The following is a 23,426-nucleotide window of genomic DNA, read 5'->3' as shown; positions in this document are numbered from 1 at the left end:
CCCTCCCCCCTAATAAAAGTAGGTCCCATTGATGTTTTAAAAAAGCCACCATGAGAAGATTGTGTGATATGCCGATAAAGGAATTATGGAAATAACAACCTTTTTTTCGTACTCTTTTCTATCACTCTTTTCATAATGCCGGTTGAATAAAATAGCCTTTGAAAATAGTCTGTGCAAACTAAATGCCATCTCTAGAATTGCATTTTCAGAGGTGTCTTACATCTACAGAAAGGCAGACATAATGCTCAGAAGTTGTACACATATGTGTAATGACTAACATAAACCAAACATATTAATACAGCTTATTTTGTGTCTCTTAATAACACTTAATGTTCACTCTTTGCTGTAAACAGCTAATAGTGGGCTAAAAACCTTTATGTTTGCCTTTGCCTTAAATTGCTGCACTCTGACCATAACATGCACTATGACTTTTATTCTTTTTTATGTGTTTTTAATTTTTTTTAATGCTCTTTCTTTTTTATCTATTTTATGTAAAGCACATTGAATTGCCTCTGTGTATGAAATGTGCTATATAAATAAACTTGCCTTGCCATGCCATGCCATGCCTAGTGTGAAGACAAATTGCTCACCTGCTCACGATGCTGCTGTGAGCTCTGTGGAGGCAGGCTCAAACTCCTTCACCGCCTCCTCGATCACCTCGATCACCTGGGCCATCACCTCCGCACACTTCACCACCGCCACCTTTTCTGTCTTGGGCGCCACTGGCTCCACTGGCTCCACCACCGCCACCGTCTCTTCCTTGGGCGCCACTGGCTCCACCACCGTCACCGTCTCTTCCTTGGGCAGCACTGGCTCCAGCACCGTCACCGTCTCTTCCTTGGGCGCCACTGGCTCCACCACTGCCTCTTCCTTGGGTGCCACTGGCTCCACCACCGCCACTGCCACTGCCGCCACCGCCGCCACCGTCTCCACCTTCTCTGTCTTGGGCTCCACTGGCTCCACCACTGTCACTGTCTCTTCCTTGGGCGCCACTGGCTCCACCACCATCACCTTGTCTTCCTTGGGTGCCACTGGCTCCACCACCGCCACCGCCACTGCCGCCTCCACCTTCTCTGTCTTGGGCTCCACTGGCTCCACCACCGTCACCGTCTCTTCCTTGGGCACCACTGGCTCCACCACCATCACCTTCTCTGGGCTGGCAACTGTCACAGCGACAGCAACTGGGGCTTCCCCCTCCTCTGGGCTCTCAGGGGCATCTTGGCTGGGGACATCTTGGCTGGGAGCATCTTGGCTGGGAGCAGCGGCCTCTGTTGAAACCTCCTTCTGAGGCTCTTCCAGGGGTGTTTGAGGGCTGTCCAATGCCGGTTCCTGACCTGCGTCACTGTCGACTTTCATGTTTGTTTCAACATCAGTGGGGGTGGGAGTGTCTTTGGCTGGTGTGTCCTTTCTTAGGATGCCAGCACCGTCAAATTCCACCACTGCCTCAATCTCGATTTCCTTAACTATCTGCTCATCAATGACCTGTGCCGCCTGCATGACCACCTGTTTTTTTTGTGTCACCTGGGACTCAACCGTCGTCTCTTTCTGGACCTCTGTATCGGCGGGAGCTGCGGGGGTCTCGATGGGGCTCTCTGGGACTGGTGTTTCTACCACCACTGGTGCGACTGGTGTTTCTACCACCACTGGTGCTTCTGACTTCTCTTCAGCAGGGCTGGGCGAGGCTGCCTCTGGCACTGCCTCTGATTTCACCTCTATTACCTCAGCATGTTTAACCTCAGGTTTGACTTCCATAGCTACTTCCTTTAACTCAGCTGGTGAAACTTCCTGACACTCTGCTTCTACTTCGCTCTTTTCCTTCTGGATCTCCTCGCTCTTTCCATCTATCTGACTCTCTGTCTTCGGTTCCACCTCTGCTTCAACCACTACCTCTTCAACGTTCTGTTCACTTACTGATACCTCCACTGCTTGCTTTACTTCCTGTTTGACTGCATCTTCAGCCTCCTTGGTAGGCTCTTCCAGGAGAGCACTGATACTCTCTGTGACTTCAACTGGAACTGTCTCAATGACCTGGACGGCTTTAAGGACAGCTTTTAGTGGCTTCTCCGCCTCAGCTGGTACCTCTGGTGCAGCTGGCTGCTGTGCTGGTATTTCTGGTGCTTGGGCCAGAGTATGAACTACAGGGCTCTCAATAATAACTTCTTTTGCTAAATCAAGCTCTTTCTCTATTGTCACTATTGCCTGCACTGGTTTTAGGACTTCATTTGGGGTTGGGGTTGGGGTTGTGTTGGTGGTGGAGGGCATTTCAGGCTCAGCCTTTGGTGTTGACACTTTATCCATGGCATTCTGGATGACTACCTGACCGATTACTATGCCTTGGTCCTCAATGGTATCCCCGCTCTGCACATCCTCACCTTGCACATTCACACTGACCTCAGCAGAGCTGACGTTAGAGATGGCTGATGCGATGTCAGCCTCAATGCCAGCCTCGGCCATTGTAACACCAACATCCACCACCTTCACTTGGATCTGGTCATCACCAGTGGGCTCTGTGATTAAGACTTTCTCCATCACCACATCATTCCCGACCTCTGCTTGATCGACCTCCATGGGTAGTGGGGCGATGATGCACACGGTTTCCTTGACAATGGCAAACTCTTCAGTGGGGGCCACCACAGCAACGAATGGCTCCATCATCTCAGTGCCTGTGTCTGTGGGGATATTGGACAAAGCAGAACTTATCTCCTTGTGTACGGCTTGAACCACTTCATCTACAGGGGCGATCTCTTCATTGGCAGCAAACTCTTCTACTCCATCCAACTCCTCATTTTTCACCTCAACGACAGGTGACTCAGTCACCTCCACAGTCTCAGAACAAACAGATTCTTCCACAGATGGTAAAATCGGTTCAACCAATTCCACTTTGGGAGAGTTTTCAGACACCACAGGAGCCTGTACAATTTCAGCCTCCCTCTGGATGGCATTGACTGTGGCAACCGTAATAACTTCAGGTTCTTGAACGTCATTGGCAGTATCAGTCTCTGGTACTTCATAAGTTACAGTATCTTCCAGGGCAGGCTCAAGAGATGTGGTTTCCACTTCTTCCACTTGAGCCTCAAACTGTGGATCCACGGTAGGGAGAACGTCTTCTGCTTTGTCAATGTTATTATGCAGTGAAATACCAGAGGACAGAGCATCACTAACCACAGCCACACACTCCACAGTGGGCATCACAGGTTTCTCCACTGCAACCTTGGCGATCTCCTTGGTGCCCAGGCCTGTGCAGATGGCAGTGGCCTCTTGTTTTAGATGCATTTCCAGGAGCGCCGTAGACTCAGCTTCAGTGAACTCCAGCACCAGCATGGGTTCTGAGGCAGCTTCAGCCTCCTCACGCAGGGACTCTATGGCAGTCACAGTCATGCTGGGGATCTCACTGACCGACTCCAATTCCTCATGCAGGATCATCCTCACTGAATTTGGCTCAGGTGCCATGAGCACAGGGACGGTTTCTCCAGCTATGGCTGGGACCACAGGGATTATCTCTGCTGTCACCTCGATGGCAGACATCGCAGACACCTGCTCTAGGGTTGTCAACGCAGGGGTGATTTCTCCAGACATGGCTGGGACCACAGGGATCATCTCTGCTGTCACCTCGATGGCAGACATCTCAGACACAGGCTCTAGGTTTGTCAACTCAGGAGTGATTTCTCCAGTCATGGCCGGGACGACAGGGATCATTTCTGCTGTCACCTCGATGGCAGATGCCTCAGGCTCCTGGGTTGTCAACTCAGGGGTGATTTTTCCAGACATGGCTGGGACCACAGGGATCATCTCTGCTGTCACCTCGATGGCAGACATCTCAGACACAGGTTCTAGGTTTGTCAACTCAGGAGTGATTTCCCCAGTCATGGCCGGGGTGACAGGGATAATTTCTGCGTTCACCATGGTAGACACCTCAGACACTTGCTCCTGGGTTGTCAACGACTTTGATGTGAGATCGGTAATTTCCTCAGTGATGGTGATATCTGCGGATTTGGGGGTGGCTGCGGTGTCTCCCTCCTCGGGGATGTCACTCAACTGATCGTGTTTGTCCTCAAGGTCCTCAGCAACCGCCGTGGCTGAGATCCACGAGGGGGATCTGTCTTCAGCAGCCACTGTAGCCAGAGTGATAGCGGCTGTCTCTACTTCGTTCTTGGTGGCGGCAGCCTGTTCTTTAGTCTCAGCTTGCTCGTTATCATACTCTGAGAGGGGGACCACAGCTGGGGTGTCAGAGTCCTCCTCACCTGACCCCAATTCGATGGAAAGCTGCTTCCCATCGATCTTCTTCTTTCTGCGTCCGGGTATCAGCTTCCTCAGAGAGAATGAGGACTCCTCTTTGGGGATTTCACTGTCCGAGAGGACCTGTTCAGCAGGTGCAGCATCATTTGTCGTCTCCTCAGCTTTGTACTTCTTCCTACTGACAAGTCGTTTCAGGGTCTCCCAGGTGGAGATCTCCCCCCCCTCAGCAGGGCTAGTGGGTGGTTCAGGGGACAAAACCAGGTTTTCTTGGTCAGCCTCTTGGGAACCGCAGAGAGGGGACTCAGCAGTCTTGGCCTGCTCCTCTCCAGATAGCTGCACCTCCTCGTCGATCTTGGCCTCTTCGTCGTCAGAGTCAGAGGTTTTCCTGGTCCTCTTTTTTGCACCACCCATACACATCAGAGCCTCCCAGGAGACTGAGTTGTCCATCTTTCTTTTGGGCTCCTCTGTGCTGCTCTCGAGTTTCTCTGCATTTTCAGCCTTTGACTCCTCCTCGGTAGGTTTGGGTTCCTCCTCACTGACTTTTTCCACAAACACGGCACTCTCTGTGGAGGACAGGGTGGCTGACTTGGGCTTCTCACCAGTGGCCTCATCCTCACTCTCAGAGGACCTCTTGACACGTTTCTTGGGTGTCACCAGCTTCTTGAAGGAGGACCATGGGAGGATGCCCTCTTTCTTCCTCTCACCATCTGAGGTAACTGCCTCTCCCTCTGCCTCTTGGCTCAGCTCGGCCTGGGTGGTATCCACCCCAATGACATGCTCCCCTGACTCCTCTGGAGAGGAGGCCCCGCTGTCAGGTCTCTGGCTCTCCAACTCCGTGGAGGACTGAAGCTGCTCGGCCACCTGCTCTCCGGACTCAGTCAGCTTGGCTTCAGCGTCTTTCTTGGCCCTCTGTTTCTTGGTAGAGAGCTTCTTCAAACCAGCCCCAGTGAAAAGTTTTTTCAGTGGGCTTCCCTGGACCTTGACCTTCTCCTGGGACGACAGCAGCTCAGCCTCGGTGGTGACCTCCACTGGAGCCTTGTCCCCCTCTACAGCATCTTCAGGTTTCTCATCTGTTGGTTTGGCATCATCAGTAGTATCAGCTGCTGGGGCTGGGGCTGGGGCTGGAGTTGGGGCTGGGGCTGGGGCTGGGGCTGGGGTTTCCACTGCAACCTCTGCTTTGACCTCTGCTTTGACCTCCGCCTTGATCTCCTCAGTGGCTGCTGTCTCAGTCACTGGGGAAGACTCCTCTGGAGTGGTGGCTGACTGCTCATCAGTGGTCTCTCCTTCTGCCTCAGTTTTCTCTTCCTCTTCCGCCACAGCCTCCTCCCCCTCTTTGGTCTTCTTGATGCTTGTCTTCTTGCGCAGGTTGGAGAACAGGCCCTGTGTGAAGAACCTTCTGAAGGGGGAGGTCTGGGTGGTCTCCTGAGCAGATGGGCTGGTTAGAGATCCAGCTTCATCTTCAGTTTCACCAGCTCCCTCCTCTGCTGCCTGCTCTGTGGCTGCAAGTCCCTCCACAGTCTCAGATGGGGTGTCTTCTACAGGGGTATCTGTGGTTGTGGCCTCAGCCTTAATGGTAGCCACTTCTGCCTCAGTGGTAGCAGCCTCCGTCTCAGCTGCCTTCTCTTCAGACTTGAGCTCCTCCGCCTCAGTGGTGGCTTCCTCCTTAGCATCCTCGGTTGCCTCTGATCCGCTGGCATCCTCCCCTTCCTTTTCCTTCACCGTCAGCAGCTGGACGGGGTCAGCTTTCTCATTCTTGTCCTTCTTCAGCGTGAACTTGAAGCCGACGAAGCGGAAGATCTTCTTGAAGCCCACTTCGTTGGCCTCGCCAGGTTTCTGCTCAGCCGCCTTCTCCTCGACAGCGGTGATGTCATTGGCATCAGGTGACTCATGCTGCTCCTTCTCTCCGTTTACCTGGGGTGCCACCTCCTCTTGAGTCTCAGGAACCTCTTCCTTCTGAGACACGCCGTCCGGCTGGCCAACTGAAAGCAGAGCAAAAAGGAGAATACTATAATGTCATGTGATTATTATATTGATTTATAACATTAGAGACAATAAATCAAATTGATAAATAAGCACTGTGTACTGTAAATTATTTTTGGTATACAGGTTTGATGTTTTTGTTTTGTTTAGACAAAAATAACTCAAATTAAAATAGTAAAAAAAACACCAATCACACAAACAACCCCCCATCCTGAAAAACAAACAAACATAACAGAATAACAAAAACACAGAATCATACACAATCTCACAAAAAAAATAAACACAGTCTCTCATATGCACAGGGACTTATGGTCAACTAAATCATGATTTAGTGATAGGTTATTGACCATGACTCAAGTGAATTGAGCTGTAAAGTATGATATTGTACATGCCTATTCCTCTAACCAATTGCGCAACCAGACCTTTAACATTCACTGCTTCAGAGCCAATAGAAGAAAGGCAAAACTATAAAAACAAAAACTGATATAATCGATCTCAGATGGCATCATCTGCATCTGAAGACAATCTAAACCACATTGCAAATGCAATACAATTGAGATTTTGACCCCCTGAGTTGTTTTAATCTAACATTTGACGAATGAATTGCAATCAGATTGAAATTTCCTCTGGCTTGCTCCTTTCCTATGTGTGAGCCAAAGCCAAAAATAAAGGTTTTGAGCGTCGACACTACTCAACAACAAGCCCTGAAGGAGGCTTTGCAGCGTGTATTTCACAATGAAAGCAATTCCATAGCCAATGCCTGGACAAAGATCCTGTCCCAAAACACAAAGTAAGCAGAACCACAAGCTCAGAACAAGGGTGTATTGTCCACCTCACATCTGTGTTGCTAAATCAAAAACCATATCAGTGTGTCCACTATGTATTTAAGATGCAATTTCCCTGTGTCCGATGAGAAGATGTGTCTGATGAGCAATAATGGCAGGTGAGATAAACAGGGGAACACCAATGTGCGCACACACACACACACACACACACACACACACACACACACACACACAATGCCTGAAATTCCTGCCATGTCTATCTGTGTTTTGACAGTGTGGGGCGGAGGTAGGGGCTGGGGGTAGGCTGAGTTCACAGGCTGTGTAGGCTTCTCTCTCTCTCTGAGGCCCCCTTTCCCTTTGACATCCCCCTACAGCGGGGAAAAGCTCACATCTGGTGCTAGGAGCCTTCTCTCCGGGGGTTCTCAACCTACCCTGGGACTCTCAAAACAAATTCCCAGCATTTTTAATGCAAGGATATCACCTTACCTAGATACACACCTAGGCAGCCACACACACACATATTCTCTTAACCATACACACATGCTCATATGCTCACAAGACTGACCACCTCCCTCTGTTTGTTAAATACACACACACACACACACACACACACACACACACACACACACACACACACGCATATCCACACACACACTTCTTAAAGAGTATGAAAGAATGTTAAAAACAAGGTAATATATCAAAAGAAATCTTAAACTTGGTAACAAGCCATTACAGAGTAAGATATGTTGATAAGATGTGTTTATCTTGATATTCAGCATGAGTCATACATATCCCTGAAATGTATCTGTGTGTGTGTGTGTGTGTGTGTGTGTGTGTGTGTGTGTGTGTGTGTGTGTGTGTGTGTGTGTGTGTGCGTGCGTACGCGCACATGTTTGTCTCCATAAAAACTGTACTCCATTTGCATTCCACTCATAAAAATAGTGCACTCGCTATGAAAGATTATATTGTTCTTGTCTGGTACATGAATAAGAGGTCTGGGTTTGCCATCCAAGTTTATCTTTGCAATCTCTCAACTTCCTGTTGTTAAATTACAGCCATGAAGCTTCACACAGTGGCCAGTTTCATTCATGGGTTAAACAAACAACCCTGAGAAACAGAACCACTAGAGAAATAACATTGAGCATCGCAGCATCTCATTATACATCAGTATAATATACAGCACAATCATACGCTGCTATTGTGACTGAGGCTCCCAACATCCATCTTGTACGTATGGATTTGACATGAGGAATGTAAGCTACGCGGGTCACCACGCAATGGGGTGAATTATTTTCGGGGGTTCTAAACATAAACTAGTCTCAAGCAGTCCTCTACTTCCAAAAAAAGACAACTTAATTGTTTTCATTTTAAAGATATGTAACAGCTGAAGTTGTATGTGGTGTAAATTACAATGTGGGGCCTCTTCCACCCCACCCCCCACCTCTCCTCCTACTATTAAGGTCCCAATCCCCCCCAACCCAAATTCCACCATACAGCTAAGGGTAGACTTGTATTGTGTCATCTATATCCCTCTACCCGTAAACACACACACACTCTCTCACACACACACACACACACACACACACAATGGATCTCTGGCATCTCCCATCACAGAAAATAAAGGAGGGGGGGGGGCTCCTATTGTTCAACAAGACAACTCTTTACGAAGAGACGGGGGAAAGAGACGTTTATAAATCTGGTCAAATTGGAGACACACTACAAGGTGAGAAGCCTCCTCCATCTCAATCACTCTGTGTAAACTACAGTAGACATAGTAAATGTGGAAGCCCTCACTTTAACCATGGCCTTGGACTAAAGGGGGCGAGGGTATTGGCAACAAATGGGGTTCTAGAAGGGGGAGTGGGGAGGGGGCTGGGGTTCTAGAAGGGGGAGTGGGGAGGGGGCCGTCTCTCACATAGTTGTTATTGTATACATTGCCAAGCCATGCTATTGTTAAGCAAACAAGTCAAGTCTGAGTGGACCGCGAAGACCGTAAAAAACAAGCAAACAAACGTTCCTTCTAATGTACAGCCAATGTTATGCTCCTCACACACAGCACACTGCTGTGTACAGCTCTATACCTCAATGGCAAACCACTGTAAATGTATATAATTATGCTGGCTCACCATTTGAATAAACAACAATGTTTTCCCCTACAAGCCAATTACACTGTAAGCAGAATAGCTAGCTCCTAAGTGGGCCAGGCGAGGCCATGTGTATCTATGAGCATAATAAAAGACAGGAACCCTGTTGATTTAACAGAGTACCGGCGTCTTCGGATCTTTTTGATCTTTGTTTTCCGGCCAACTCTTTTTACAACTTTTACAACTGTTAACAGGGTCGCTCCTTTGCTGGTTAGGGAAGGGGAGTAGGGAGGGGTGATTAGGGTACAGGGGGTGAGGTTGGTGAATGGGGGGGGGGGGGGGGGGTTGCAGGGGTTACATGAGTGGGTGAGGGTAAATGGGTGAGGGGCATGAAGGGGTATTTTGTGCAATGCCTCTGATGGTATTAGGAGGAATGGGAGGAGTGATGGTAGAGATGGGAGTGGGGGCGAGGGGAGAGATCGGGGGGTGAGGGTAGGAGGGGGTAGAATGATGCCTGCCCTGAGGGCTAATGTCTAACTCATTCCCAGTCAGAGGGAGTTACAGATCTCTGACACACTCATAGTTTAAATGCCTTACTCTGCAGGAGACGAAATGACTGACTGTGTGTGTGTGTGCGTGTGTGTGTGTGTATGTGTGTGCATGTGTGTATATGTGTAAGTGTGTGGTAAGAGTATACCCTCTGATTCAATTCCATGTCGGTTGAGGCGACAACCACTTGTTGTAAATCTATCGTTATTCCCGAGTGTCTCAGATGAGATTTGGAATCCGATACTGTCTCTGTTGTGGCTGTAGTTGTTATGTGGCTCGCGGGGATTTGTGTGCATGTGTGTATCTATGTGCAAGTATGTTTGTGTGTGTGGTGGTGGTGGGGACCTTAGAGGGGCTTCTATCTCAACTCAGGGTGGGGTGGCTTTTTTTGTAAAGAATGTGTGAGTGTGTGTGTGTGAGTGTGTATTGTTTTGGGTGGGGGGGTGGAGTGTTGACAGTTGCGTGTCTGCTATTCTAACCAGACAGTATTTGACAAAGAAATGATATGCAAATCCCTGCTCTAATTACTGTTGTCTGCGACCAAAACCAACTAAACAAAAAGAGTCAGTTGAGGAGAGGGAGAGAGAACCCCCCATGAAGACTAGACTGACACCCCCCCCCCCCCCCCAATCCCTCCCTGTTTCTCTCTCCCACTGTCTCTGAGGTCCTCCAACCCCAGTCACGAGACGTCCCAATCAGAACCAAGGAGGGGCGAACAACCGTTATTCAACCATTTGGCTTTCCTCTTATCTGATCCACACGGAGAGCCGACCACCTCTGATTAAATGAGCTCACACCCCAAGCAGAGCATAGACAATACAGTCCCTCTAACCCCCTACCCCCCCCCCCCCCTCCACACACACACACACACAAGATATCAATAGATTTATCGCCATCAGCCCTGATTATTTATTAGGATAAGTTCCACATAAAGCGTATAACAGCTTTATGAGCTACCCAGGGAATACGAACCCGGCCCCTTTCACTCTCCGTTATACAACCCATGGTGGAGTCAGTCTTCACATGTAATCAATCCCATACACCCCACTTCCCTCCCCATCCTCTAAGGCCAAGCTGAACATCCCCACTGGGAAGAAGAGATCTCACTTCAACTAACTGAAATATTTCACAGGAGAGAAAGAGGGTGTGTGTGTGTGTGTGTGTGTGTGTGTAGGGAATGTAAAGATCCAGATGAGGGCATGGTCAAAAAACTTTTGAAGTAGCCAAACACGAATACATTCATCATATATTTATATCTCTCAGTTGGTGTAGTGTGAAGTCCTTTCTCACGGCCGGTGCAGCTAAGCTTGCCTATTGATGTATGGAATGTATACACTACGGAGTTGTGGGGCAGATGGCATTGTGACAGTGATGCTTATCATGATGGTCTTATTGGCTGGGAGATGTGGCTACATGTTTCGGAGGCTCAACAAGACTGGGAATGAAGATGCTTTCTAGGAAATATTAGAGGCTTTGCATTACTCAGATTTTTATATAGTAAAGGTTACAGTGATACACGTCACACAAACATGAATGGAAAATGGCTTGTGCTTAGTATCTGTAAAATTCCCCAAAATGATAAAAGTTATTATATATGAACAAACAAGTTTGGTTTGAATTTGACACAAAAAAAATGTAGCTCAACAAATGCCTTTGTAACCAACAAGTGAATCTGAGCCATCCATGCAGTTCAACGGTCCACACAAGGACAGCCTCAAACCACAATGCCAACCACACCCTCAACACAACAATGGCATTGACCACACTTGGTCCCCTCTGGAGAAACTATGGCTTCACTGCATTATGTTATGCTAATTCATTTACTAAATTACTTTCTGTGAAGAGACTGTAAAACACCTCACCAACAGTAAAACAGCATGAAGTCTTTTTCACCCCCAAAAACTCATAAGTTCATTAAAGTTTAAAAGTCATCATTAATCTGGATGACAATATCAAGTAGGATGGAGTTTAGTCTTGAATGAAACTTTGATGCTGTGAGAGTTCCCAAGCCAAAGTGAAACACAAAATAACTTGAAAACACAAATCTTACCTGTTAGAGTTATCGTTCCAAGCATTGGTAAAACGTTTCTCAAATGTTCCTCTCAAAAAGAAAAAAATACTTTGAGTACAAAAATAATAAAATCTCTTAGAAAAATGCTCAAGTAAAAAAAAATAGTCTTCAAAGTTACTTTGTATAAAAGTTGAAGTTGCTCTCTTTCTCCTCTCTTTCTCTCACGCTCACAATAGATTCTGTGGAATTTAGATTCTAACTCAATTCCCTCTTAATTTGTTAACTCCGTTTGAGGGCAGGAGGAGTCTCTCTCTCTCTCTCTTCTCTAGCGTGTCTCCGTCAGTCTGAGGAAGAAAATTGGGCTACACACACATTTCAACAGCCGCCCCTGACTGACACACATGTCATATAGGACCACCCCCATCCCCCCCCCCCCTCTTTTCTTCAGCTGTTCTGAATGAGTTTTTCTTTTCCTCCACTACGCTCCCCCCCCTCCCTCCTCCTCCTCCCCCCCCCCCCCCCCCCCCTCCTACTCCCATCCAGGGTGACAGAGCTTGTCATGTGATCTTTTAGGGAAGCATCCACCCCCGTTTCTCTCTCTTCTCTCCCCACCCCCCGACCCCCCACCCATTGTGTTTGCTCAGACCCCATACCGCCTCTACACCACTCCGGCTTGGGGTGTAGAGGGGAGAGGAGGGGTCAGTTCTGACCAATGCGTTATTAAAGACAAATCTCTTCAGGATTTCTTTGGGATCTCCCTACCCCCCCCCCCCCCCCCCCCACACACACACACATTCTCTACACTCATCCCACCCTAACTCAGCGCCCCTGTGTCCCTAAAAGATAGTTTACCCAGCATGTGAAAAGTATGTGAGGCCCCACTTCTCTTTCCTCCCCCCTCCCTCTCTCAGGAGAGTCATGGCTCTACCCCATATCTCAAGGCGAATGTCACAAGTCACAGTGGAATGTTGACAGAGAGGAAGGGCAGGGTGTTAGCTATGGAACTGGTTGCAATGAAGCTTCATAACTACCAGAACGTTCCCCCAAACTACTCTTGATCCCTACACTAGGAAACAGTGGTATTAAAGGTCCATTTGAGTATTATTGCTTGCTGAGTCAGAATTTGTCTAGAGGAACTAAATCATTGGAGGGGGGCCCACATGTTGTCGCCTGCCCCTATGAATGTTAACAGCCCATTCCCAGTGAGGACAAGGCAGACACATTTAATTCAGCTTTTGTCTGTGGGAGACCTTGAGGAATGTTGGGCTAATTCCTCAGCTAAACATCGGCACAATCAGATCCCTCACACCTTCACATTGTCCCCAACGTATGTGTGAATTCCACACGGAGAATGTTCCAAAATGGGAGATAACGTCTCTAAGCGAGTGCCATCTGGAAGAAAACCCCCACCCCGCCACCCCGCCACCCCCAAACACACACACACTCACAGTGAGAGTGTGTGTGTTCTGCGATGGAACCTTAGCATGCGGTCAAATACCACATAAGAGAGCCAGCAATCTATTCAAATGGCAAGTCTGTTCCTTTCTAAAGGCTATGATTAGGCTGACAGACGATACCGATAAAACTATCAACATTAAGCTATTGCTGTGTGATGTATCACTGTGTGGACTCAGTACTCCAAATTTGAGGCAACCCTCATTTCTAAGATGTGTACAAATCAGATTATTAATTAATCAATGCTGTAAATCAAAACGCTAATGTCACACACTTTTAGACACATCAAGGGAACTGTAGAGTCTGAAAGTGCTGTGGGGCCAACTTCTGGGGTCAAGTCTGAGCCTGTGGAGCACTCAATTTAATTAAAAACAAATCATCTTGTTTTTTTCTCATCATTCCACACCACTTCCTGTTTGCACTGTCTTTAAATCCCTTCATTTGGGGGGAGTCATGAATGGGAGGCTTCATGGGTCTCAACGGAGGGACGAAAGGGGTGAGAGGAGCAAGTGACGGGGGAGGGGGATGGTGACACTGACCCTATCACAAATCTCTCTGTATTCGGGATGGGGGGGGGGGGGTACATGGAGAGTCTCTCAGGGAAAATATCCTGAGGGTTTTAGGGAATAGTGTTACCCAATTACAGAGAGAAACCTGCTTTGTTTAACAATCAGAATCAGAATCAGAATTCTTTTATTTGGCCAAGTACTGTATATTTGCATATTTAACTGAAAGCACTTGTGGCTTGAATACATGTTCAAACATGATCAATGGCTTTGAAATAATCATATTTGAAACACACTTGAGGTCCCTCGTAAAATGTTTTTTCAATTCAAGTCAATCTAATTACCTAGTGGTGAGTTACCATTAGGGGTTACTATTGGGTAAGGTTTCCATAGTACAGGTCCCATTAAGCTATTCCTAGTATTACCCCATTCAGATTCCCATCAGCCCCGTCCCAGTAGCTCCATTCAGATGTCCATGAGAAAAAAGGACAATCATTCACTAAGAATGTGTTTATGACACACCACTGAGAACCTTGGTTATTACAGTGAGTCAGTTGGTAGTGAAACGTTCTACTCTACTATATAATGTATGGTATTATGCTGAGTGGACGGTGAGTCAGGGAGAGGGGAATTTCAACTCTGATGAGAATACCTCAGACAGGGCGGTTTGGTCCCTCTCCTCCTTTACCCCCCTGCTTCCTCTGTGTGAGTCAGCATCACCGTCACATTCCTCGACTTCCATACATACTACTGGAAGTCGTACACACACACACACGTGTGCGCACACACACACACACACACACACACGCACCCACACACACACACACACACGCACACACACACACACACACACACACACACACACACACACAAATCCTCATGCACTCATAGACGGACAGAGCCAACTATAACAGGGTTGTAGAGCAGCTTCTGCCAAATCACCATGTTACAACATAGGCCAGTCAATGGCTTTATATAATGCTGTTTACAATAGCAATAGTATGGAATTTCCAGTCAATAGAGCCCCAAAACATTACAACATAGACATGGTATGACATAGTATAGTGCTCTATAGCCACAGACGGACTCCACCCAGGCTAGCTGATACCAGAAACATCCTTTGTATCTCCAGCATCAAGAAAACAGGCCTGAGTGCAGGAATGTTGAGGAGGGGTCTTGAACACAGGGGCTGAGTTGGGGGATGGGTGGAGGGGCTTTGTAGCCTGTAGAGAAGGGAGTGTATGACATCATTGTACAGACGTACCCCCACCCCCCCCGACCTCCCCAACCCCTCCCCCCTTTTCTACTCAGAGAATTCCTGGAGCCGAGAGGATGATGTTGAAATAATTGGAGGAAAAAGGAACCGAGGGATGCGTGTGTGTGTGTGTGTGTGGGTGTGTCGGTGTAGGTGCATGTGTGGGTGTGTGTGTGTGTGTGTGTGTGTGTATCTCTCCTCTCTTCTTCACCTTTCACACTCTGTCTGTCTTTATCTCTCCACCTCATGCTTTATCTGTCCTCCCCATCTCGCCCCCTTCCCTTATCTTTCTAATCTGCCTTCTCATCGCCCCCATTCCACCCTGTCTCTCTATGCGTGTGGGCCAAGGGGGAAGGATAAGAATGTCGCACAGGAAACCCAGTCAATCCCTGACATCACTGCTTCCTGTTCCTTTGCCGGTTTCCTTGAGTTACATTACATCCCCCCCCCCCCCCCCGCCTGTTCTACACACACTGTCCAACAACCTTTCCGCCGTTTCACTTCTGGTCACAATTGAGAGTGTTCGAGTGCGTTCCGGTAAGGAGAGTTGCGCAAGAGACATAGTTGTGCCATGATCCGTAAGCCATCAGTACGTCAACTGGGGTCATGGCGTCTTGATTCCGGGCATATCGCAGCTGCCATCTTTTTTTTTCGCCTTGTTTAGCAGTAAACAATAAGGTTGGTTTAGAGGAACAAGTGAAGCACGACTTCCTCGCTGAGGAGTTGCTGCCCTGAAATGAAACAGAATCAACCAGGGTTGGGTTTCCTACTGCGTATGATATCATCTGGCAAACACAACCGTGTGCTATCTGACAGTCCGAGGGAGCATTCATCAATACCAATGTTTAACTAGGCCTCTCACACAGGACATAGGCCTAGGTAGGCCTCTCACACAGGACATAGGCCTAGGTAGGCCTCTCACACAGGACATAGGCCTAGGTAGGCCTCTCACACAGGACATAGGCCTAGGTAGGCCTCTCACACAGGACATAGGCCTAGGTAGGCCTCTCTGTGCATCCCTAACTATCGTGTATAGTGAGTCCAGCTTGTGACAGTAGGGCATCTGGGCTTTGTCAACATACCGTTTTTGCTATGAATCATCACATCCAATTAACTTCCCTTTTACAGTGGCAAATGGTCAAACCAACCTCCCAATCAAACAACTCCAGAATGCTTGAGTATGGAGTCCAGTGTTCGTGTGTTATCTCTGGACCAGAGACCTTGAAATGATGCTTTGAAAACAAATACATGCAAGACTGCTAAACTGAATTGGTGAGATCAATGAAATAGGAATCAATTGGGATTCAATAGGAGACACACATAAATGAGTCTGGGTTTCTTGCTAATTAGGTTTGTGTCTTTGACAGTTGTTTTGATGTATAGAAATAAATATGCTTCATTGTTTCTGTGAGTATTGAAAAGGTGTCTTAAGTGGAGGCTTTGCGACAAACCCAGATGTAGCCCACCCAACACACTGTAAAGCATGTGACAATGCAGGGCTGGGGGTGGGGTCCCCCATTCCCCAGCCCAAATCTCTTTCACACACACACCCTAAAAGTGCCTGAGTGGCTGCCTGAAAGAGCCATTCCTCTATCTGCCTCTTCCATTCTCATAGACGGACCGACCCCATTCTAAATCAGACCTGGGTCACAAAGTATTTCAAATACTTTCATACACCACTTTGATCGTTTGCTTGAGCCCACCAGACGTGTCAGATGGGCGGGGTTTGCACTATTCCATTGGTTCCATTGTGCCAGGCAAACTCAATCAAGCACAGCTCACTATTTGACATTTGCTACCTACAGCACATGACGAGTAAATGCTGTCCTTTCCCTCTCTGCCCCTCTGTCCATATCCCTCCTTCACTGTCTCCCAACTATTATCCGCCCTCCCCACCTCTCTCTGCCTCCCCCTCTCTCTCTAATACCTCTTCATCTCCACTCTAATGCCCCTCTCTTTCCCCTTTCTCTCCTCACCCCTCCATCTCCTCTCCAACACTCTTACTGCCCAACTCCAGACCCATTAACTACTAATACAGATGGGGGTAATAGGGGTAATAGGGTAATAACCATAATGCTATTAAAGTGTCGGAGGGGGGAGGGGGGGGGGGGGTCCACCACATCCTCTATGCTGTAGTATGTGCCTGGAGGGTGTTAGGGGCTAGAGGGGGGGTTAGGGGGGCGTGAGGGATGGTTAGGTTCTCTGATGCCAGCACAGATGAGAGAGAGGGGGGGGGGGGTTAGGGGGGGTGAGGGATGGTTAGGTTCTCTGATGCCAGCACAGATGAGAGAGAGAGGCGGGGGGGGGGTTAGTAGATCACAGGGAGCAGCCTTACATCTACTCCAGCCCAGAAGATCATCTAAGCCACGCCCTGTTCTCACCACCGCCATCAGACAAACAGTACTAGAGCATCTGGTCTCGGACCAACAGGTTCCAAGACAGCTTCTACCTCCAAGCTATAAGCACACACACACTCTCACTCACTCACACACACACACACACACACACACACACACACACACACACACACACACACACACACACACACACACACTTCCATCATTCCTGCTGTATTTATATTTATACTATTTATCTGTATATATGTCACCATTCCAAGGTCTACACTTATTCCTACACTTATTGTTTGACTTTTATTTCTGTTGACTGCATATTGTGTATTGTTATTACTCTAGTTTATTTTATTCCTATCCTTGTATTTCACTGCGCTGTTGAGAGACAGCTTGTAATAAGCATTTCATTGTACCGTTTACAGCTGTATCCTGTGTATATAATAAATAAACTTGGATTTGATTTAGTTTGATTTGTTTTGACATTTTACTACTGTAACTTTAAGTTTTTTTTTTCACATACCCTTGCATTCCAATGGACCCTTCCCTTCCTCCTCACGCGTCCTCAACTTGCCCTCTGAGGAATTCTGGCTTGTGCCTTCAGTTAAGCACTCTTCTCAATGGGTAAGAACTAATGAGGTTGTAAAAACAGGGAGCAGTTTTTTGGGAGATAAATGTGTAATAAGCGTTTTGGGAGATAAATGTTACGGAGGGGGGCACCCTCCCCAGTGCGGTCCCTAGGGGTCTCCCTCCGGACACCCACTGTGCCGCCTCACTCATGGACTCATCACCTGCACCTGTGTTTAATTGTCACCGATGTACCCTCACTTCCCTTCACTCCCCGCTCAGTCTTCACAGTGTGTTTGTTGGTCGCTTGTATCCTGTTTTGCCTACTCGACTTTAAGTAAAGAACATTTTGTTTGGTACAGCTACCTACTCGTCTGCCTCCCTTTATATGCCTTATGGTCCTCTGTGGCTCAGTTGGTAGAGCATGGCGCTAACAACGCTTAGGTTGTGGGTTTGATTCCCGCTGGGACCATATATACTGAAATGTATGCACTCACTGCAATGTAAGTCGCTTTGGATAAAAGCGTCAGCTAAATGGCATATATATATGCACCGCACCTGGGCCCACTTATTATACCAAAACGTGACAGACGACTAAGCCACCATGGACCCAGCGGATGCTGATCAATGCCGTCTTGCTCTAGCGGCACAAGACACCGTTCTCACGCATCACAAGCAGGACCTGCAGACTCGGACGAACTGCCCCCGGGGGAGCCCATGCAGCTGGGAGAGGGGCGCTGCCTGTACTGCGGGCGAGCAGGACACGTCTGTGCCGCGTGCCCCGAGGGGTCGGGAAACGACCGGTCTCGCTAGCCACGGGAGGGGTGCTAGCGAGTCGACGGTCACCCTGCGAACCAGGAGATACGCAGACTTTTTTTCCCTCGGTGGTGCGGTGGGCCCAACACACCCGTCACGTTCGGGCGCTAATTGACTCGGGGGCGGCGGGGAATCTCTGATGCGGGCCTGGCCCAAGAGTGGGGTGTTCCACTGTTAACTCTCCCCGAACGCATTCCCCGTCATGGCGTTGGACGGCCGGCCCTTGGGGTTGGGCAGGATAACTGGACGCACGGTCCTGGCGCGTCTCGAGGTAGGAGAGTAGGGAATGGATCCAGTTTCACATAGTCGACTCCCCCGACTGCCCTCTAGTCCTCGGCCACCCCTGGTTGTCTACCCGCAACCCCCACATCGACTGGTCACCGGGCCAGCTCCTCCGCTGAAGAGCTTTAAGCACACTTAAGTGGAGGCTTTGCGACTTGAATTTTGCAGCGCTATATAGTTTGCTTTTGGGAATCACATGCTTTCCATCAAGGGGTTATAAGTCATGTTCATCACTGACATCTGGGAATACAGCGTTTGTATGCACAAAACAACAAAAACAGCAACCAACATCCAAAAAGCATGCGTATAAACAAGCAGATGTGGGTAGAACAAAAGAGTGTTTTACTGGAAACTTTTACAGACATGAGTTATATCAGCAGAAATACGTGCAGATTAACAGCGAGAGGCCTGCGGCTGGACTGTATTACGTGTTGTACGGTGTGAAGCCATATTGGCAGAGATAAGATGTAGCTAAAGCTCAGGGAAAGGTCCCTCCCTTCAGTGATGGAACGTTCTGGCAACATGCTAATGTCCGTCCCAAAGCACCGGTCCCAGGCCGCCTGAGCAGATCCAGCTTGGAGGGGAACTACAGTAACACACGTACGTACACGTACACGCACACGCGCGCAGACACACGCATGTACATGCACACGCACTCACACACATGCATGTACATGCACGCACACACACACACACACATGCACGTACATGCACACGTACACACACACACGCACACACACGCACACACACACACACACACACACACACTACACTTCTATCCAGGAGACTTCATCTGCCCTCTTTAGCAGACAGCCAGCCATCTGGGGGGGAAAGGCTTGACTCAGTGAATTAGATCAAGCATGATGTCATCTTTCGGGCCCCCCCAGCACCCCAGACACCCACACCCCTTCCTCCCTCCTTCTCCCCAACACACACTCTCCCACAACACCACCTTTATGACTGGGATTAATCAGCGAGTATGAAACTATGTCCTACTTCCATAATTAGGAATATGGGTTAGTTTTCCTATTACCCTCTTTCTGCCTGTCTCACAGATCTTCATCATCCTGTCACCTTCCTTTTTCTCTATGTTTTCTGTCTCCCTCTCTCTTAATCTGTGCATCTCTCTCTCTCTCTCTCTCTCTCTCTCTCTGTACAAGCACAGTTAAGGTTTCTTTTCAACGGTTTGTCTTTAAATCGGTTTGTTTCCTGAATAACCTGTCTTACCTGTTCAGTTTCCCCATCACCTGGATGAGGTCATAAGGTCTACTAACAAACATTATTCCGCTTAACTTTGTTTTGGTCGATAAACTGGTATGTACTGGTTTGTGGTATGGTTCATGCTGGTCTATACTGGTTTGGGTGTGATGGTCTGCTCTGGGTTGATGTGATGCTGAATCTCTGCGCTACTGTTGGGGCAGACAGTGTGAGTGTGTGTGTGTGTGTGTGTGTGTGTGTGTGTGTGTGTGTGTGTGTGTGTGTGTGTGTGTGGTGGGTCTGTGTACCTCTCTGATGGGTGGGGCTGGTCTGGGCTGCCCTCTGATGTCTCATTGTTATCAGAGGAATGCTTGCTCTTGCTCCTGTTTCTGCTTCCCTGAATGATCTGTGTTTCATCAGGTTTTCATGGAGGTAAACCAGTGCTTGGAAACCTCTCCCCCGTCCCTCTCCCTCTCTCTCTCTGTCTCTCTCTTTCTCCTCCCTCCCTCCTCTCCCCAACTACCCCCTTTTGCCCTAGTGCTACCTCTAGCCCTGGATGACCGTGATGGAATCCGCTTCAGGAGGTGAGCAAGTTTTCATGTTGGAACCCAGCCTGTTTCTCTCTCATCCCCATGGTCGAGCACTGACCTCAGGTGCACAAATAAACTGACGATACAGCAGACCTTGTAAAAGCCAGGATAAATAGACAGAATGATAGACAGAGCAACACACAGGGAAACAGTATACCTGCTCCCTTCACACACACTGCACAGTACACACACACACACAGACACACACCAACACACACACACAAACAGACACATCTACTCATTGTTCAAACAATGTGTGTATTGATGACATATTACTGCTATCGCGATTACTGTACTGCTAAACAAACGAGGCCAAGAGATAATCTCCTGCTCCAACACAGTAAACAGACAGACTTCAAAGGCTTTCTCCCATCTGGAACAATATGCAAAATGACACCCTATCACTACAGCCAGGGGGTCTGTGGGCCTGAATGACTAAAGCCCCACCGATTCTGGTGTTCGCGGGATTCCTTCAGTCAATAGGTGTGAGAGGTTGGAAAAACGTGTTCTAACTTGCTGACAGAGATTACTGTAGATAACAGCCATTGGAAGTTACAGCAAGACCAGCTGCTCATATTTGTGTAATGACTGTTACAGGTCATGGTTATCCTCTTTATGACTCGTGCTCACAGAGCCCACATGATCTAAAGAATTCAATTAGCTTTCATTACAATCTACATAGAGCAGGCAGGATCATTCTTTTCATACCATATCTCTGTTTCTTCATATATACTATATCTCACTCTGTTCAGCAAGGTATAGGGTTACTGTATAAACACACAGAATCGCTTCATTAAATAGGCTATTTGACGGCGTGGTATGTGACATATCTGTCTCCGTTTCAAGTAGTATAGAGTTACTCCTTCCCCCTGGCAGAACCGGGGTTATTAGACAGCGCGGGTCGCTTGGTCTCGGACGAGGTCACGGCCTACCAAATATTTTCGGAGTGAAGACTCGCCCCTGCGGCCCTCCCAGATCGAGGGGAAACCCTGTTAGGAACCCTTATAGAAAATAAACAAACGCACACAGAGAGGAAGGGGGGGGGGGGGGGTCGCGGTGGGAGACGGCCGCCGGTGCAGCAGGCGTCCAAATGAACGTTTCCATGACAACGCTGGGAAAATTTATCTGATATGCTACAAAAACATGGCTGAGATTAAATGGGTGAGTTAATGATTATCTTAAAAAACTAATAAAAAAAACACTTTTTTCCAAAGATTCCACTGTCTTGTAGCCTATGTGTCTCCTCGTGATTTCCCAAAGAAACTTTGAGAAACTTCTAGAGAAACTTCAGGAATGAGGAATTCTAGCAGGGATTAGTTTTAAGACCACACAGGCAAATTACATTGTGGTGACTTCAGGTGAATGAGTCGGTGTCTGCACACAGATTTCACCGGATTAACTATAACAACCTCTCTTAGCCCATGCTGTCCAGATGTGTGTGTTTGGGGTTTGCTGGGTATGAGTGTGTATGAGGGTCCTTTCTGAAAGTCCCCAATAAGAGACTATGTAGGTGTCCCCCAAGTGTTGACAGAGGGATTAGGGAAGGATCAAGAGGGGCTCAAATGGACATAGCTGCAGAGATCTACAGATCTCAGATAAAACACACACACACACACACATACACACACACACACACACACACACACACACACACACAGCCATGAACACACGCGTGCGCACGCACACACACACACACACACACAATCACAGGATAAAGGGTTGATCGTGGGTGGCAGGGCATTTTGTAATGTCAGCCAGTGTCTTGCTACACACACACACAGACACACACACACACACACACACACACACACACACACACACACACACACACACAGGAATGGTCTCTAGTTTTGTTGTGACAGGCATTCCTGAGGTGCATGCTTACAATCAAGACAGACATGAACACATATAGACAGTATCACAACTTATCTTGCAGACAAAAACACACTAGTACACACTTGATAAATAAACCACTGGCCCAAAGGTATACAAAACTCCCCTCCACACACAGACACAGACTCAGACACACACACACACACACACACATATACACTCACACACACACACTCTTACCTTCTGCCAGGGTGTCGTCGTCCGAGTGGCCATTGAAGTCTGTCTGTTCATCTCCCTTACCGTTCAAGCTAGAGATGGAGATCTGTCCATTCTTCTGCATGACCTAAAGGAGAGGAAGGAGAGCAAGAAACGACACTGTGAGATAACTCGAACAGAAACACACAACAGACCCTTTGAGGAGAGTCAAAGCCCCGCTCCCACACAATCTTTCCAACCCTTTTCCCACCTATTGTTGTCTGAACGATTTTCTTATGTCCAAGTGCATGGGAAGGAACCATGTCCCAAGTATTTTAATCGTGATCAATGTTTATTTTAATGAAGGATTTTTTTAATCGGAAAAAGAATCAATAACGAAACACGTAACTCATGGACTAATGTAGATTTAACACAAAAGAACACGTCAAAAACCGTAACAAATGGGTCCGACACTTCCAAACATCTGTTTCATGGTCGCGAGCATGCTAACAAGCTAACCAGACACTCTTTCTCTCCATGTCTTATCAGTGGATCAGGGGTCCTGACAGAGGGCCCTTTGGCAGCGGCTAGCCCTACTGACAGCACTACAATACTGGAGAGGGGCGGGGGGGGAGGCCTCAGGGCTTTGTCTGGCTTGGCCCGGGGAGATGGGAACGTAGCCTCCCCACGGAGGACCTCATCTAACTAATGGAACCCAGAGTCCCGGTCCTCATGCT

General features: G+C 48.1%; 1 protein-coding gene across 3 annotated transcripts in view; it reads right to left on the bottom strand.

The window, feature by feature from the left end:
* akap12b (A kinase (PRKA) anchor protein 12b) overlaps positions 1 to 23,426 on the bottom strand; it is a 50,320-nt gene that overhangs the window by 3,490 nt on the left and 23,404 nt on the right. The window contains exons 2-4 of one of the 3 annotated variants that reach the window (XM_083689116.1): positions 22,735 to 22,837; positions 1,138 to 6,215; positions 591 to 996 (exon numbers count right to left, since the gene is read on the bottom strand). In XM_083689116.1, coding sequence (XP_083545242.1) covers positions 595 to 996; positions 1,138 to 6,215; positions 22,735 to 22,837 — 5,583 coding nt within the window. In that variant the 3' untranslated portion in view covers positions 591 to 594. Of the gene's footprint in view, positions 1 to 590; positions 6,216 to 11,684; positions 11,847 to 22,734; positions 22,838 to 23,426 lie in introns of those variants that run through there. The other 2 variants (XM_083689115.1, XM_083689117.1) reach the window with 2 other exon arrangements.

The sequence above is a fragment of the Argentina silus genome (assembly GCF_951799395.1).
Source record: "Argentina silus genome assembly, chromosome: 17".
NCBI classification, from domain to species: Eukaryota; Metazoa; Chordata; class Actinopteri; order Argentiniformes; family Argentinidae; genus Argentina; species Argentina silus.
This window is presented reverse-complemented; position numbering and strand designations above follow the sequence as displayed.